General features: G+C 46.5%; 1 protein-coding gene across 2 annotated transcripts in view; it reads left to right on the top strand.

The window, feature by feature from the left end:
• Positions 1–7,812: 7,812 nt before the first annotated feature.
• Positions 7,813–18,292, top strand: part of LOC142258121 (cytosolic phospholipase A2 delta-like) — a 64,181-nt gene continuing 53,701 nt past the window's right edge. Inside the window, exon 1 of one of the 2 annotated variants that reach the window (XM_075330591.1) lies at positions 7,813–8,033. In XM_075330591.1, the coding sequence (XP_075186706.1) occupies positions 8,001–8,033 (33 nt within the window). In that variant the 5' untranslated portion in view covers positions 7,813–8,000. The remainder of the gene's footprint in view (positions 8,034–18,292) is intronic. The other variant, XM_075330590.1, reaches the window with a different exon arrangement.

Raw genomic sequence — 18,292 nt, 5'->3', positions numbered from 1 at the left:
CAACAAGTTATCCCAATTTGGAAAAAAGACCTTTCAAGAATTTTATCTTAGGGTATAGTGAGCATTTGGAACTCAGAAGTTCTTCACAGAATTTGATAACATAAGGTTGTCATATTGAAATATGTTGCTTTAGCACCAAATTTCTCACTTTTACAAGAGATAACACCATAAAGTGGACCCCACAGTTTATCCCCTTTCTTGTGAGTGTGGCGATACCCCACATGTAAAAAAGTTTTGTTTGGACAAACAGGAGGGCCTGGAACGGAAGGGGCAATATTTGAATTTTGGAAAGCAAAATTGTCTGAAAACGATCGTGGGCACCGTGTCGCCTTTGCAGGGCCCATGAGGTACCAAAACATCAGAAACCCCCACAAGTGACCCCATTTTGCAATCTAGATGGAAACTAGACCCATCAAAGAATTTATGTAGGAGTGTGTTGCGCATTTTTAACCCATTGGTTGTAAAAATGGTAGTTATGTTTTCTCCCACTAAAATGTTATTTTAGCCCAAATTTTTGACAATGGATAACAGAAGAAAACGGACCCCATAGTTTATTACACAACACCGTGAAAACCCATACAAGGTCAAAAACTCTGTTTGGGCACATGGCAGGGCCCGGAAAGCGATGAGTACTTTTTGATTTTTGGAACACCATGTTTTGCATTTGCAAAGCCCCTGAGGTGCCACAAATGCAGAAACACCCACATGTGACCCCATTTGGCAAACTGAACCCAATAATGACTTAATCATTTGGTGTGGTGAGTTTTTTAACCCACATACTACACAATTGTTTTAGATTGGACTGGAAAACAAAAAACTTACCACTAAAATGTTACTTTTAGCCTCAAAATTTTAATTCACACAAAGAGAAACAGGAGAAAATGGACAGAACAATTTATTATACAATTTTTGCCAAACATGGTAGTACCCCATATGTGGTTGACACTGTTTGGGTACACGATGGGGATCAGATGGGAAGCAAGCACAACTTTGATATGTAGAAGGAAGATTCCATATGATTAGATTGTGGCCTCCATTAGTCGAGCCCCTGAGGTGCCAGATCAGCAAAAACCCCATGTGACGTGACCCCATATTGAAAACATCACTGCGAAAGGAATTAATCTAGGGGTGCAGTGAGCATTTTGAACCCCCAGAGTTTTTACCAGGGATGCCAATTGTCTGGCATCACTTTGGTGGGTTGACCTGGGCGCACGTGTACCCGCTTGTGCATGTGCACATTTTATACAATTTTTGACACCGTATTTAAAGCACTTGGAGGGGATAAATTGGCAAAATAACAAACGACCCTTGAAACTCATCAAGAACTCTTCAACGGAAACATTTTGCTCTGGGGTATTGGAATTTAGAAATTTTATCCTGTAGGAGGGGAATTAGGGGGGTCTCTTTATTTAGGTGATCATAATTGGGGTCACTTCTGGGGGTGCTAGAGAATGTCACTAAAATGGAGCTTTCATATCGGGATCTAGACATTACTGCTGCAAATACAGTGGTGCTGTGGACAGATTTAGTTGCCCAGTAGGAACACAGAGTGTGGGGTTTTTTTTTTGTTTTGTTTTTTTTTACTATACCCATGTTCAGGTTAATGCCCAAAATCTCTAGCGCAATGTTATTGAGGAAACTGAGGAGATGACTGAGTGGCGGCGCATGCATTGATGAGAACAAAAATCAATCTGCGCATGCGCCGCCGCTCATACTCATCTGCAGTGTCTTCAATAAAATGGCGCCAGAGATCACAGTACGCGCATCATCTGATTCCTGTGCCATTTTATTGAAGACACTGTGCAGATGAGTATGGGCTGCGGCGCATGCATTGATGAAAATAAAAATCAATCTGCGCATGCGCCGCCGCTCATACTCATCTGCAGTGTCTTCAATAAAATGGCGCCGGAGATCACAGTACGCGCATGATCTGATTCCTGTGCCATTTTATTGAAGACAACGTCACAATAGCAATGCGCGCACGCCAACAACATCGGGAATGGTGGCAGCAGGGCAAAATGTAAATAAAGAAAAAGAGGCAAGGTAGGAGGAGGAACAATTACAGAGGCTCCGACCCTCAAAGTCCCCCCCCATCCCAATGCTCAAGCCACTGCACAAATTGCATCGTTTCTATAGGTTTGAACAAGGATTATTCTGCAATCAAGCCTCGGATTTCTCTACTGAAGGTGTCATTTTAATCAGCATCCTAGCGCCATTATGGCACTGTCTCTAGTTTATAGGGCAAAAACTTGGTGGTTGGCTGCCATTAAATAATTTAAATAAGGGCATATTTCAAAGGGCAGAAGGACGCTGATTATACCTAAGCAGAGCAATGTTCTGACCTGTAGACTTTCCATTGAACCAATACACCGCTCTGTCTCTACCCTGCAATCAACAGAATTGAACAGAAGCTGTGATGTATCAAGAGTCTAGTTCCCCATAAGTTTCACATATCAAATTCTTTTTTCCTGTATTTTATGCAAGGAATAAACCGTTTTAAAGCAGCTGTTACATGTGCCGGCATCTCCTGTGCTCAACTGATAAGCTTATGAATAGAGATTGGCGGGCTCGCAGAAATCCACAGGAGGCTCAGGATGATCTACGCCCGCGATGTGTCCTCCTCTGCTCATCCTGAGCTTCATGAAGCAGGAGGCTTAGGATTTGCTGCTCCCACGATGTGTCCTCCTCTGCTCATCCTGGGCCTCCTGCTTCATGAATCATGATTCTGACCCGCAGACAGCGCCTGTCATTGGTTGCAGGCAGACGCTATCACACAGGCTGTGGGGGCACGTCTGACTGTAACCAGTCACAGACGCTAGGACTGCCGCTGGGCGGGAGAAGCAGGGATAGCAGTGCATATGTATGAGCAATGATGAGCAACCCAGGGAGATGGCAGGAGCAACATACAGCAGCGCAGGAGCAGTGTACAGCTGCGCCGGAGCCTCGGTAAGTATGAAGCGCTCTCTTCATTCTTGTTTTCTTCTTTTTTTTTTTTTTCTAATTTTTCGATATCCGGATAAAACATCCGGGCCCAGCACCCGGGCATCTTTGAAACCACGTGGATCTGGACTGTTATACTCCGGGTCAGCCCATCACTAGTTATAATAAAACAGAGCTGCACACAGAGACAGTCCCATCATCAATCTGCAGATGTGGCTAGTCTGAGATTTCATTCAATCATCTGAACATAGCCCTAAAATGATTCTGAGCGCAGCATACTGTAAGCAGAGAGAGACCCTGATTACTGGGCCACTTGCTGTAGTTTTGATAATTTGCTGATAAATCAGTGATTGTATCACTAGAGGACTAGTAAACTACTGCTATGTAGTCCTCTGAATTTAGGAGCTTTGTATAACCTCACCTTTTATCACTGATGGGCAACTTTCTGCCTATGCACAGTGTACACAAAAAGCTGCCAATCAGTGGTGTTGGTGGGGTTATAGAGAGCTCAGCATTCAGAGATTTGCTAAATCTGCAGCAGGGAATACAGGGACTTTATGAAAACTACAGAAAGCAGCCCTGTAAGTGACACATCGCTGAAATCCGGGTCCTTGCCCCTACATCATGCTGCTCTCAGATTTGTTAAAGAAAAACTGGTGATGGACCATTTTGACTATGAGAAATTTCAATTTGTGGTTGAAATGTCGAGGCAGCGATCATAAGAGACTTATCTGTGATTTTCCACAATATTACTACTAGGATGTATCAGCAGCTTGAGTAAGAGGGGTGTACATACTTTATTTTATTTAAATTGATATGACAGTAGATGTTGCATAATCTTCCTGCAATATTCCCCCACGCATAGGTTAAGCTTGCAATTTTGGAAACCTCCCTTGACTTATCCCAAAATCTATTATGCAATAACCTGTAATGTCAAGTGAGCCTTATATAAAATTACGTTCCCAATTCACAAACAAAATTAGAACTTTTCTGGTAGGTTTCGTTTGGGGGTGAGTTCACCGGCAGTTGTAGAACTTGTTCCACTGTGATATAAATGGTAAAAACAATATCTTAGAGAAAAGTCCAGGAGTGGAGATGGTTTCCTTCTCCTCCCGGACACTCCCTATCCATTAATGACACCGCCAAACTGGTTTGTTCACCACATTTGTAATCCAGTTGTAAAGCTTTAGCCTCCTGTTTATATTCATTGTATTAAAGGGCTATAGATCCTTATAAAAGTGACACAAAGGAGCTGCTAATGTCCTCCACACCTATAAGGAAGGAAGTACATGCTTTTGGTGCCCGGACTGCTCTGGGTCTTCCTCCATAATGGCCATTCTAGCCAAAAAAAAAGCCGAGAGTTGGCAATACGTAAGTGTGGGCTCTCGCTTTGAAAGTTTAGAGTGCCAGATTGACTCTGCAAAATTCCTAAAGACTTAAAGGGGTTGTCCAGTGTCCTAAACAAATTTTGGTCCAAAATCACTTATGCTTTAAAGGGAAACAATTATTAGAGTCATGGTGCCCAAACTATGGCAGTATGAATCGGAGTTGTGGTGTTTCAGAAAAAAGTTGACTGACTTTTCCCTGCCCCTTTTCAATTGATTGACAGGTCTTCCCCTTAGCTTCGATCGTAGTTCGGGTAGTAAAACTTCCTTTTAAAATAACGAAATAAACAGTATTTATGTCACGATTCCTTGCACAGAACACTCTGTATTGTTCTGCCATGCTCTGCTGCAGAGCCGGTACCTGTTGCCTATAGTGCAGAGCGTTTTGCAGGATGAATGCTCTGATGGTTGTTTCACGCTGGTCCTGGGAGGTGCTTTCGCAGATGCTTCTCGTTCCCAGTGATTGCTCTGCTTCTTTAGGGAGCGCATTAGCTCAGGACGCCGCCAATCGTACTTCCTATTTACAGTTGTGCTGTTAGCTACCGTGGTGCTCATTGTTCAGATCTTGGTCTTTTGACTCCGGACTGCTGTTTATCCATCGCTGCCTCCCCCCTCCTACCCTGTTTCTATTGTTACTTCCCGGCTTCTGACCTCGGACTTTCTCCTGACCACATCCTTGCTTGCTACATTGATCTTGTACATACTCTCTTGGAGCTCTGACCTTTGGCTTGTGTCCTGACCTAGTCCCTGTCTGCCTCCCATGTACCATCATGCCCTCCTGATTTATGATCTCGGCCTGCCTGACTACATCTCCATCTACTGTATACAAGTAGTGTCTAGCGCCACATTGTGGCAGTCCTCACAATTTATTTACGGAGGACCTTGGCTCTCCAGCACTTCCTCTCCGTTACACTCAGCCAATATTTGTAGGGCTGTAGCGGTAACGTCATGCCTACAAGATGTGACTGCTGCAGCCAATTACTGGTTTCTGGGATGATGCCAAGGGTGAATGACGCAATACTGCTAAGCACATTGATTGCCTGCACCAGACGCATGTTGTAAATGACCACTGCAGCCTTGTACAAAAATATGTAGCATGGAGAAGTCAAAGCTTCTCTAGTTCATATTGCTTACATTTAACACCTTCACGACCTATGATGTACTGGTAAATCATGGGTCGTGTTCCCTGCTTTGATGCGGGCTCATACCGTGAGCCTGCATCATACCCTGCACATGTCGATTGACCTGAACAGCCATCAATAGCCTCTAAAGGCCCCGTCACACACACAGATAAATCTTTGGCAGATCTGTGGTTGCAGTGAAATCATGGACATATTGTTCCATTTGTACACCGCCACAAACCTGTCACTGATTGTCCACATTTTCACTGCAACCACAGATCTGCCGCAGATTTATCTCTGTGTGTGACAGGGCCTTAACAGGTGCAGGTGGATCAGAGATATTTACGTATAGAGATAACAGGGAATTTGAAAATGCACACGACTCTGAAGTGAGAGCAGTGATACTGGGGGTGAGGGGATTATGAGTAAAACTGAACTGAGCAACTGCCATTAGCTGAGAGAGACGATGAGGGAGCTTCCAGGAGAGTACATACAAGATACAGGTAGCAGGCAAGGACGTGGTCAGGAGGAAGTCCGAGGTCAGAAGATGGAAAGTAACAACAACAGGGCAGAACAGGCAGAGACTGGTAAACAACAGTCCGGAGTGGAGAGACCAAGATCCGAACAATGAGCACCATGGGAACCAACAGTACAGCTGCTGTATACACTGTGTGCATAATTAGGCAAGTGAGTATTTGGAAAATATCAACATTTGTGGTCAATAAAGGGAACAGACCTCTACTGCGACTTTAGTCAGCAAGGTGAAACTGGGGTACTACTATGGGCTGGTAGTATTAAAGATGAGCTAGTCAGCGCTTTATAGGTTTAAGATGGACTCAACATCACTCCCAAACCTATTTCCAGTTTTTAGAATTGTACTGCCAATTTTTGAAGACACTTTCTACCAGCAGTGGTAAAGGGAAAAATTCTGCATCTCAAGAAAACCATGATTTTTATGCAAAACAGTGCTTCAGCCCATTCTGCACACAAATAGTTGCCCAACAATTAAGTCCACATTGATAATCTCACTTTTAGACTTTTAAATATTCAGATTTCAGGTTTATTAATCGGATTCACTAACCGTTTGTTGAATAATAAAATTAATATAAAATACAAATTGCCCAATAATTGTGATTCAATTGTTTTGATTGATTTTTGCAAGTTATAATGGGGAGGTCTGAGTTGGGATAGCATGAGGTAACGGTGGGAAAAAAAAGGGTCATCGTTATATAGGGTTAACTGGGGGGTAACAAAGCAATTTACTTACTAATTGTGCACATATTGTATAAATAAATGGGCTGGGGAAAGATGCCTGGGATGTTCGGCATTAACTTCTCTACTGGAATCTAATGGCTGCGCACTCTCGGTAAGGATCTGGGCAGGCACTGGAAAAAAGCTGTACACTATGTAAGATAAAAGCTCTCGTTGCAGGATAATGACAGCTGATAGAAAAAGCAAGTCAATTATAATGTTGATTATTTTCATGCTAACTAATAAAATCAATTTAATAACGTGAGAATACTTCTTTATTCCTCCAGTGGAGGTGATAGCACTGTAGAATACAATTTGATTCTACTGTCCTGGCTCCCCTACTGGTGGCAGAAACCTAGGAGATAGTAGATTCTGTGACTGGTCCATTTTGCTATTTAGAAACAAAATAAGCAATTTAAGTTATTTAGAAAAAAAAAATTGTACACACTCCAGCACTATAATACTTTTTCTGTATAGTTGTAAATATACTGTAACCAACCAGCAGGATTTTCATATATAAAGTAAATCCAGTGCTATACTGGTGCTAAGATGCTGAATGTAAGCATTGCTTTTGTTCTGAGATAAGATGTTTTATTTCAGAAATACTGTATGTGCAAGTAAAGTCACAGCAATGCACTGCTATTTAATTGACAGGTGCAACAGAAAGGGAATATGTGGGTTGGGTCTTGCTATCTATTCCTGCCCCTGTTGCCGTCATAGATGTTAATTCCGGCACAGGAAGTCAGACTGGGACAGGAATAGATGCCAAGACTCAACCCACATATTCCCTTCCTGTTGCACCTGTCAATCAAATAGCAGTGCATTGCTGGAACTTTACTAGCACATATTTCTGAAATAAAACATCCAATCTGAGAAAAAAGCTATGCTTACATTCAGCATCCTAGAGACAGTATAGCGCTGGCTTTACTTTATATATGAAAATCCTGCTGGTTGGTTCCCTTTAATACTATGTCTATGCAGGTTAATTTAATGATCACAAAATCTTTGACATCACCACATCTATATCTGGGCTCAAAGCCACTTCTACTCCCACACACCGCATCCACCCTGACGTACTGTACATAAACATAATATGGACCTCACTGTTCCTTCCCTGCGTCGTCTCACAGGTTTGGAATGACATAGGGTGTCATCAAAGCCACAAGGAAGATGGGACTACATAAAACAATTATGAAGGGAGGGATCACTGTGCGATTGTGTAAAATGACATTCAGTAGAGAGACAGAAGGACGGTCGGAGACACCGAGATTCCTGACGTGTATGGAACGTTGACTAGGTTAGGATGAGTACAATAGCTCCTTCAACTTTCTACAAGGTAAGAAGTTTACTTTTGTTCTTATCATCCGAGACATTATGAAAGTTGAATTCTATAGGAGTAATTAAAGGGAAATTTAGCTTAATTATATCTTCTAATATGTCATAGAAACATGTTGGATATATCAGTGTGTGAGGTCTCTTTTATGTGTCCATATTTCTAAGGAAAAAGAGCCACTTTAATGGATAAACGGAATCTTAAAATCGGTATCTGTTCTTAAAAAATGTCTCAAGCTACAAAGTTTAATATTTTAACGAGGTATAAAATATTACTATTGCTCTGTACATCTAATATTTTATAGTGATATTTTTCAATAAACATATGAATCTTCACTATAATCCCACCAGACTATGTACATGATCTATTTGGAGCAATGAATGACACTTGGATAGCACTAAGTAGATCCACAAATACATTCCAACATTGGAAACTTTATTGTAGAAAATAAATTAAAAAAAAAAAGTATACTCCATTAAAAACTGAGCAATACATTGCAATTTAGAAACTTTATTGCACAAAAATAAGGTAAAAACACAACAAAAAAAATAAGCAATGTGTGTACATAGTTTGGATGCAAATAATGAAATTTAAAGTATATGTAAAATGAAAATAAAGGGAAGGATACATAAAAAAGTAGCGTATTATTAAGGCCAAGCTATATTATTTTACACATCGATTATTTGCACTTTACTTGCTATAGACTGAGTCACATAGGATAGTGTATAATGCTGAAAAGACAGCGAGTATAGAAGTTTTGCAAAGTGCATTACTATACCTCTCCTTAGTTGTTAGGCTTATGTGGGTGCTCAACTGGATAACAATGTCCTCCCTTAGGCTACTTTCACATTGCATTTTTACCTACGTCCACAGGTCCCGTCGGGGTATCCGTCAGAACCGCCCCTCCCCCACTCTGCAAAGCGTGTTCCGGACGCATGCGCCCGACAGGGCCATTCACTGTTATGGAGCGCACTGCGTTAGCGTGTGCTCTGTTTTGTGCCATTTTTTGCACATATATGTTTCAGCAGACGGACACCCGAACGTAGAGGAGTACATTCGGATGTCCGTCTGCAGAAACGTATATGTGCAAAAAATGGCACAAAACCGAGAACACGCTAGCGCAGTGCGCTCCATAACAGTGAATGGCCCTGTCGGGCGCATGCGTCCGGAGCACACTTGGCAGAGTGGGGGAGGGGCGGTCCGGACGGATGCCCCGATGGGACCTGTGGACGTAGGGAAAAATGCAATGTGAAAGGGGCCTTATACACTACTATGGCATATAGATATAGTCGGGTTTGGGGAACTGCTAAGAAGAATGGAATCTGATTCTAACTATGAAGCTGGGGTTAGAATAACTGGACCAACATGGTGTCTTTATTTTAAGGCTATAAATGATCAGTGTGCTTTGTTAGTTTTAATGCTGAGATAATTATTTAGTTGGATAGAGCAGTTGGAAGTCCCTTTTTTGTGCTTTTAATGTTTCACTATCTTAAAAGCAAAAGACCCAAAGGTGAACGATAAACGCAGTTATTGTAAGCTTGATAGGACGGAGAACAAGAGCTCAGCTATGAAGCAGTAAAGCACAAAAGTATACGGCACCGGAACATCGAAGCAAATAGCGCAACGGAATTTCATCTTTTTTTTTTGTATCTGCACTGAAAGCTTCCCCCTAAGGCCTCATTCACACATGAGTATTTTTTATCAATATTTCATCAGTATTTGTATACCAAAACAAGGCGTGTCTCCAAACCACAGCATAAGTGTCAGCTTTTCAATTATAATTTTCCTCATTTAGTTCCACGCCTGGCTTTGCTATACAAACAATGATAAAAAACTGATGCAAAAATACTGAAGTGTGAATGAAGCCTAAAAGTGACATCAACACCATCAGTAACTTCATGGATGCTACTTGGAAGACCCAACCTGGAGAGAAAGATCCATCCTGCTACCTTCCTACAGATCTTTCCAAAAATAAAAGCCCAGGTCAGGTTATTTTAATCTCACTTGGTCAAATAGCTTGACACAGTCCATGCTCACTTTTATTTTGCTGCGCCTGTGCGTACAACGCACTCCAGGAGGTGTCGTTATTTTTCTAGACATAACCTGGGGGACACATATCGACCCTTGTATAAGACTCCCGTCACTCACTCACATACCTCCTCCCCATACAGAGTGCCTGTGCCAGGGCATCTGCATTTCCTTGCAACTTCCTAGCTCTATGTTCTACCATTACGCTAATATCACACTAGGTATGGGGAAAGACCAAGCAAATGGCAAAAAGGGAGGGAAGGGAAACCCTGTGTCTAGTGAAGGGGGAAATGGTGATCCATGATGAAACCTTCCGCTGGCTCCCTTGACTACCCTAGATAGGTTCCGCACATATGCGCCAAGCAGGACATCTGGCCCTGGTTGACCCTCAACTGGACCCTGAGTAAGGAATGGATGGTAAGAGGACTTAGTCAACTTCACTAAGAACTTGTCTGCAAGAAGACTCAGGGAGAGGTACAGCAACATACAACAAAGTTTCTCCAGATGATCACAAGCCGAATGCTTGCACTCACGACTGTATAGAAATTTAACTCCATCATTACCAAACACCAAGAGGAAATTCAGGTATTTAAAGACACAAGGGGTAGTGATGAGGATTAACAGCTCAGAGGTGAGGATATCCGCAGGGTCCTAAAAGGAAAAGGATTAATCCCAAACAGAGAAGATACATAGGATTATATTTACACCATAGCTGGAAGAATAGAATGTCATTGAGCAGTTTGTGTAGCCAAACTCAGCGATCTTCTACAGCCGGACACCACAAGACTGTTTGTCAACCGTGATACACTTGGGACACCAAAAGTTTTGTAATAACAAAAACCATCTGGTGACTGAACCATTCCTCTCCTTGCAATTTCTCATCCATCCCAGAGGTGAATAATGAGTCACCAGGCAGAAATGTCACCCCAACAAGTAATAGCGTAGGGACTCCAAGGCTCACTTAATGGTCAAGCACTCCTTTTCCACTTTGCTATAATTTTTCTTGGCCGGTTAAGGTTCTTCCTGAAGTACACGACTGGATGTTCCTCTCCATTCACCTCCTGAGACAGAAGCACTTCAGAGGCATCCATTTGAACGCTAAAAGTCCCTAAATTTGGGGTTAAGGAGGACGGGCTGACCGCATAACACCAACTTCAGAGACTGGAATGCCTCCTCTGCCTGAAGGTTCCACCGAACAATGATGGACTATCTTTCCTTTAGGAGATCGGTCGAGTGCAGACCTCCCAGCAAAATTGGGTATAAACCGTCTGTAATACTCAATGATGCTGAGGAATATTCTACCGTGCTTTGTAGTAAAAGGTCCGGACCAGTTTTCAATGGCCTCGATTTTGTTTATTTGGGGTTTGATGACCCCCTCGGCCAATCATGTACCTCAAGTAGCGGGCTTCCTTGAGCCCTATTGCACATTTTTTGGGTTCACCGCAAATCCATTACCGCTACTTGGCCATATACTTACTTTCTGCTCTGGGCACTAAAATGAAAACCTAATCCCCTTTTTTAAAGGATCTGAATGTGGCCTTTCAGTTGTACTCTCATCTCTGAACGGCTTGAGTATTCATGTCATGTTCTTTTACAATGGCCATCACTACCATAATCCAATCCGGCATACTAGCAATGTATTCTATCACGCTTTTATGTGTTGTTGGCTCCTGTTCCCATGCCTCTTTGGCATTGTCCAACAGACCCCTGGGATGTCTGCCATATGATAGTTAAATGGGGAAAACCTCATTGGGGACTGTGGCACCTCTCGGATGGCAAACATCATATATGGCAGTAACATCCAAGTCCCTCCCATCTTTGGATATTGCTCTTTTTAACAGATTTTATTGTTTTATTGAATTTTTCCATCAGATCATCTGTCTGGGGCTGGTACACTGGAGTTCACAACTGCTTGATCTGGAGCAATTTGCTCAATTCCTTTGTCATCTTGGATGTAAAAGGACTACCTTGATCCTTAAGGATCTCCTTAGGCAACCCAATGTGGCAAAACATGGCAAATACCTCTTGGTCAATAATCTTCCAAAAGGTATGTCGCAGGGGAATGGCCTCCAGGTAACAGGTGGCGTAATCAGCTGCCAGTAATATGTGCTGTTGACCATGGGCTGACTTTACTATGGGTCCTACCATATTCAAGGCAGTACCCTCAAAAGGTTCACGCTGCCTGGTGTAGCGTGGCATGGTGCGTTCAGACCTACGTGTGTCTGATGCACAACAAAAACACATGAAAAGGGGGGAACCGGGGACAAAAACAACGGGAGACACTGGAACTAGTGAGAGGGGTAGGTGGGCTCCTCCTAACCTCACCTGTTAGTGTCTCTTCTCTCCTCACCAGTCTCCGCAACTGTCACCAAACAGGAACCTGGGACCCTAGGAAGACCCTTTAGTAACCCTGACTAGTTAGTGGCAGGTGGGGTTCACTAGACCTCACTGCTGCACTAACAATACACCAGGGAAGTAAAGACAAACAGGGGGACAAAAAAAAAACAAACAAAAAGACACAGCCTGCGCACAGGAAAACTTCTACTGCAGAACCTTCCTCAAAGGCAGCCAGGACACAAATGACAGTGTATCTTCAGTAGGGAACGCTGGGATACACCACTATTTAAAGCTGAAGGGTGTGACTACTTAGTACAGCTGATTACTCAGCAAGGAACTGATTTGGAAAAGCTGCAATAGCAAAACTGGCACTTAACCACTTCAGTGCCAAGAGAAATGAAACCCATTTAAATGAAGAGAACAAGATGAGAGGCTCCAGTCCAAAGGCTGTCACTGGTATCTACATGCAGGAAGACGATCGTGACAGTACCTCTATAATGGGCAGAGCTACCAATGGACTCCAGAAATCTGCCATGGGGCCGGTCAGCTGACACTCTGTGCCAGACTCGCAAAATTTCGGAACCTATTATGAACGTGCCCATCACTTGTGTCACTGTTCGGTATCATCTGCAGTGTAGACATGTGACATAATACATTCCTTCCTGCTCATGTCATAGGCTAATAAAGGAAACGTGAGGAACTGCTATAATGTTATTTTCTGCCTATAATTATACTCCTTCATCATTAATGTTTTACAGAACCAGACCCACTGTGTGAGTCACAAACCTGTATCTCAGCTCTCTGGCAATTCTTAGAATATAGAGAGGGGAGCTGCAGGACAAAACTGCATATGTGGTCAGATTCTGGATTTGCTGCATCCACAATTAAATTGACAAAGCTGCAGGAATCATCTAAGGGATACAGAACATTGCAGTTTAATGACAGTGTGGAAGGATGTCCATACCGGCTGCTACAGTCATTTAATGAAGGATAACTCACTACTGGTAAACCTTTTGCACAGTTACAGCATAATTGGGAATCCTTCGGCCTTGGACCAAAATGTGTGCCAAATCCCTCCGAATATATCAGCCCAGCTTGATATCAGGACCCAGGTGTAATTGCAATTTCTGAACTCCCTACTGTTACTCCCCATGAGTTTGCATATTAATAATTGCTTAGCATAATTAATGCAACATAGGGGCCATTATTACTAATTGATAGTAGTAGTGGCTGTCATCGAGAGCTAAAGCTATTGGTCCTTTTTAAATACATATTTTGCTATTCAAATTCATTTATCAAGAAATTGGAATTTTGGATACCGTAGTCATATCAAAGTATGAGTGTATAAACGTATATAAAACATATATACTGTGTGTGTATGTATGTATATATATATATAATATATATGTACCGCCCCCGTGTCAGCAGCAGGGCTGCTGCTCAGATCCAGATCCACAGTGGCTCGAGGGGTCTCCGGACCCGGGGGTCGTGCGGCCACTCAAAACAAATAGGGGGGTATGTACATGGGGGTGGTGTGTGTAAAGTTTGTGACGCCACCCACGGTGTGTAGTAAGGCGGAGTACCACCGCTGCCGCTGGGAGCACCCGGTGGTGATGGAATGGCAGCCAGGTGTTTAACCCCGCCGTGGGTAGATGTAATGCCCCGGGGCTCGGTGATGGTGGCGAAGGGATAACGTTCGGGAGGTAAGGGACACTGCGTACTCACTCAGTCTAATAACGCTGACCCCGACAACTTGTAAACCAAAGTTCTGAGCACCGCTGCAGCAGGGAGGGAGTATGCCTAGATCCCGTGCCCGTTGGTGTTGCTTGTTAGCCTGTGACCTTTTCCTTGGCACCTTTCTACTGATTGGCCACTGTAGTATTGAACTAGTCGGGTCCCGCTCACCCGTATGGCTAACGGAGTGAGCTTACTCTCAGGGTTCACGCTTGGGATTTTCTGGACCGTGCATTGGGAAAGTCCTATCCCCCTCATTATACTAGTACCCCGATTTTGGAGCGGGTGGAGACGGATCTTGAAGGCTCCGTCCTCGTTGGGTAAATTACCAGGACGCTTGAAGCTACTTCCCGGCCTAGGGTCCACGTACCCCGTCGTGCCCTGGCCCCTGCCCGGAGATGGCACAAGGCCTCCGGCTGCCCTCCTCGGCAGTTCTGTGCCCCTTGTCACGATCCCCTGCGACCGGGGCCAGCTCCTACCAGACCAACATCTGCCACCTACTACACGAGGAGCCCAGCTCCTGACCTCTCCACTTGAGTCACTTCACACTGTCTGTCGCCTGACACTCCTGACCCTCCCTAACCAACCCCCCAAGTGGGCGGCCCTATTCCCTTCAGGCTACCCATTGGTGTGTCTGGTGGGTGTGGTGCAGAGTGTTCCTAAGATTTCGATTAGCCTGTTCTTAGCAACACCAAAGGCCAGGGACCCGTAGCCAAGGAGGAGGTAGATATCATGCAGAATGGCAGATTGCATAATACCCTGTGACGACCTGATGGGCCAGGGCGTCGTATGTATGTGTGTATGTGTGTATGTATGTGTATATATGTATATATATATATATATATATATATATATAATATGAAAGAAATAAGGTTAAAGTAGACATATATTGGTGACCCTGGACATTATGACAAGCAGCAGAATGAACTCATCCATTGTATATATTGCAAGTTCCAGTCAGTAAACTGAAAACCCCACGTAGACGGATATAAAGAATACAGTTATCTGATAAGAATGTATTTAGTAAGTCATTTTGGCACTATAGCCTTCCAGGCATGGAAAACACTCTAATCTTTAGGTTAATTGCTTGTCATAAGTGACAAATCTATATATATAATTGCCTTATTCTGTCTGTCTGTCTGTCTGTCATGCTTCAAAATTGTGTCCTTCCGGTGACATTGTGTCCTTACGGTGACACAAAGCTGATTGGCCGCTGGGCTCGCCATGGCCCCGCCCCCCACACCGATTGGCCGCTCGCCCAGGCTGCCCCCACACGGATTGGCCAGCCGCTCGCCCAGGCTCCGCCCCCCCCACAGATTGGCCTCTCGCCCCGGCACCCTACAGGCATTGGCAATTCGGCCCCGCCCCGCCCCCCTCACGCAACGCACGCTAGCTCTGGCCCCGCCCACCTCCCCCCGCGCATTCCCCGAACTGACACGGCTGTCACGGAGGTGAGTACTGTACTCCCCCCCCCCCCCCCCCCCCCCCCCTCTCCCCCCCCCCCGTGCATTCCCCGAACTGACACGGCTGTCACGGAGGTGAGTACTGTACTCCCCCCCCCCCCCCCCCCCGTCCCCCATCCCTCGCTCGCACGGGAGTGGTGTGGGCTCCCGTGCGAGCGGGGGACAGGATACGTTGGCATGGTTACAAGCGCATCAAGGTCCTGCAGCGGCGGAAGATCCACACGCACACACATAACAGCACACACACACACATACACACACATCAGATCACACTCACTCTCACACACACACCTCACACACACATCACACACACATCACATCGCATCCACACACTCACAGCATCCGGCGATATCGCTTGCTTCTCGGCCTCGATACTGTGCTGTTGTGACCTTCCAGGACCTGACGGAGGATCACATGGCCAGAAGCACGTGGTATCTCCGGATGTTGTGACTGTGAGTGCGTATGTGCGATATCGTCAGTGTCTGTGTGTGTGAGTGTATGCGATCGGGTGTGTGTGAGTGTCGGGATCGGGTGTCTGTGAGTGTATGCGATCGTGTGTGTGAGTGTCGGCAGAGGAGCACGGCGTGCTGGAGGAGGCTGGGAGCAGAGAGGCTGATCTTGGGGGAGGCTGATGCTGGGGGAGACTGGGAGGGGAAGGCTGATGCTGAAGGAGGCTGGGAGGAGGAGGCTGGGAGGAAGGAGGCTGGGAGGAGAGAGGCTGATCCTGGGGAAGGCTGGGAAGGGGAGGCTGATGCTGAGGGAGGCTGGAAGGAGAGAGGCTGATGCTGGGGGAGGCTGGAAGGAGAGAGGCTGAGGCTGGGAGGAGAGAGGCTGATGCTGGGGAAGGCTGATGCTGAGGGAGGCTGGGAGGGGAAAGCTGATGCTGGGGAAGGCTGGGAGGACGGAGGCTGGGAGGAGAGAGGCTGATCCTGGGGAAGGCTGGGAGAGGGAGGCTGATGCTGGGGGAGGCTGGAAGGAGAGAGGCTGATGCTGGGGGAGGCTGGAAGAAGAGAGGCTGATGCTGGGGGAGGCTGATGCTGGGGGAGGCTGGGAGGAGAGAGGCTGATGCTGGGGAAGGCTGGGAGGAGAGAGGCTGATACTAGGGACAGAGAGGAGAGGCTGATGCTGGGGACAGAGAGGCTGATGCTGGGGACAGAGAGGCTGATGCTGGGGACAGAGAGGCTGATGCTGGGATGAGAGAGGCTGATGCTGGGAGAAGAGAGGCTGATGCTGGGGACAGAGAGGCTGATGCTGGGGACAGAGAGGCTGATGCTGGGGACAGAGAGGCTGATGCTGGGGACAGAGAGGCTGATGCTGGGGACAGAGAGGCTGATGCTGGGGACAGAGAGGCTGATGCTGGGGACAGAGAGGCTGATGCTGGGGACAGAGAGGCTGATGCTGGGGACAGAGAGGCTGAAGCTGGGGACAGAGAGGCTGAAGCTGCGGGCAGAGAGGCTGATGCTCCGGGTAGAGAGGCTGATGCTGGCGCAGCATGGCGGATGGAGCACGTTTGGGAGTGCGCAGCATGGCGGATGGAGCACGTTTGGAAGTGCGCAGCATGGCGGATGGAGCACGTTTGGGAGTGCGCAGCATGGCGGATGGAGCACGTTTGGGAGTGCGCAGCATGGCGGATGGAGCACGTTTGGGAGTGCGCAGCATGGCGGATGGAGCACGTTTGGGAGTGCGCAGCATGGCGGATGGAGCACGTTTGGGAGTGCGCAGCATGGCGGATGGAGCACGTTTGGGAGTGCGCAGCATGGCGGATGGAGCACGTTTGGGAGTGCGCAGCATGGCGGATGGAGCACGTTTGGGAGTGCGCAGCATGGCGGATGGAGCACGTTTGGGAGTGCGCAGCATGGGGGATTCAGCACGATGGGGAGTGCGCAGCATGGCGGATGGAGCACGTTTGGGAGTGCGCAGCATGGGAGATGGAGCACGATGGGGGGTGCGCAGCATAGGGGATGGAGCACGATGGGGAGTGCGGAGTATGGCGGATGAAGCACGTTTGGGAGTGCGCAGCATGGCGGATGGAGCACGTTTGGGAGTGCGCAGGATGGGAGATGGAGCACGATGGAGGGTGCGCAGCATAGGGGATGGAGCACGTTTGGGAGTGCGCAGCATGGCGGATGGAGCACGTTTGGGAGTGCGCAGCATGGGAGATGGAGCACGATGGGGAGTGCGCAGCATGGCGGATGGAGCACGTTTGGGAGTGCGCAGCATGGGGGATGGAGCACGATGGGGAGTGCGCAGCATGGCGGATGGAGCACGTTTGGGAGTGCGCAGCATGGCGGATGGAGCACGTTTGGGAGTGCGCAGCATGGCGGATGGAGCACGTTTGGGAGTGCGCAGCATGGCGGATGGAGCACGTTTGGGAGTGCGCAGCATGGCGGATGGAGCACGTTTCGGAGTGCGTAGCATGGCGGATGGAGCACGTTTGGGAGTGCGCAGGATGGGAGATGGAGCACGATGGGGGGTGCGCAGCATAGGGGATAGAGCACGATAGGGAGTGCGCTGCATGGGGGATGGAGCACGATGGGGAGTGCGCTGCATGGGGGATGGAGCACGATGGGAAGTGCACACCTCCCCCCAACACACACACACACGCGCGCGCGCGCACTGCACAACACACCACACACACACACTGGGAACCACAAACAACTGCCCTACACAGACACCCACACACAGACAACGCTGCACACA

This window comes from Anomaloglossus baeobatrachus, chromosome 12 (assembly GCF_048569485.1).
Source record: "Anomaloglossus baeobatrachus isolate aAnoBae1 chromosome 12, aAnoBae1.hap1, whole genome shotgun sequence".
Taxonomy (NCBI): Eukaryota; Metazoa; Chordata; class Amphibia; order Anura; family Aromobatidae; genus Anomaloglossus; species Anomaloglossus baeobatrachus.
The sequence above is the reverse complement of the archived record's forward strand: the minus strand, read 5'-3'. Positions and strand labels throughout refer to the sequence as shown.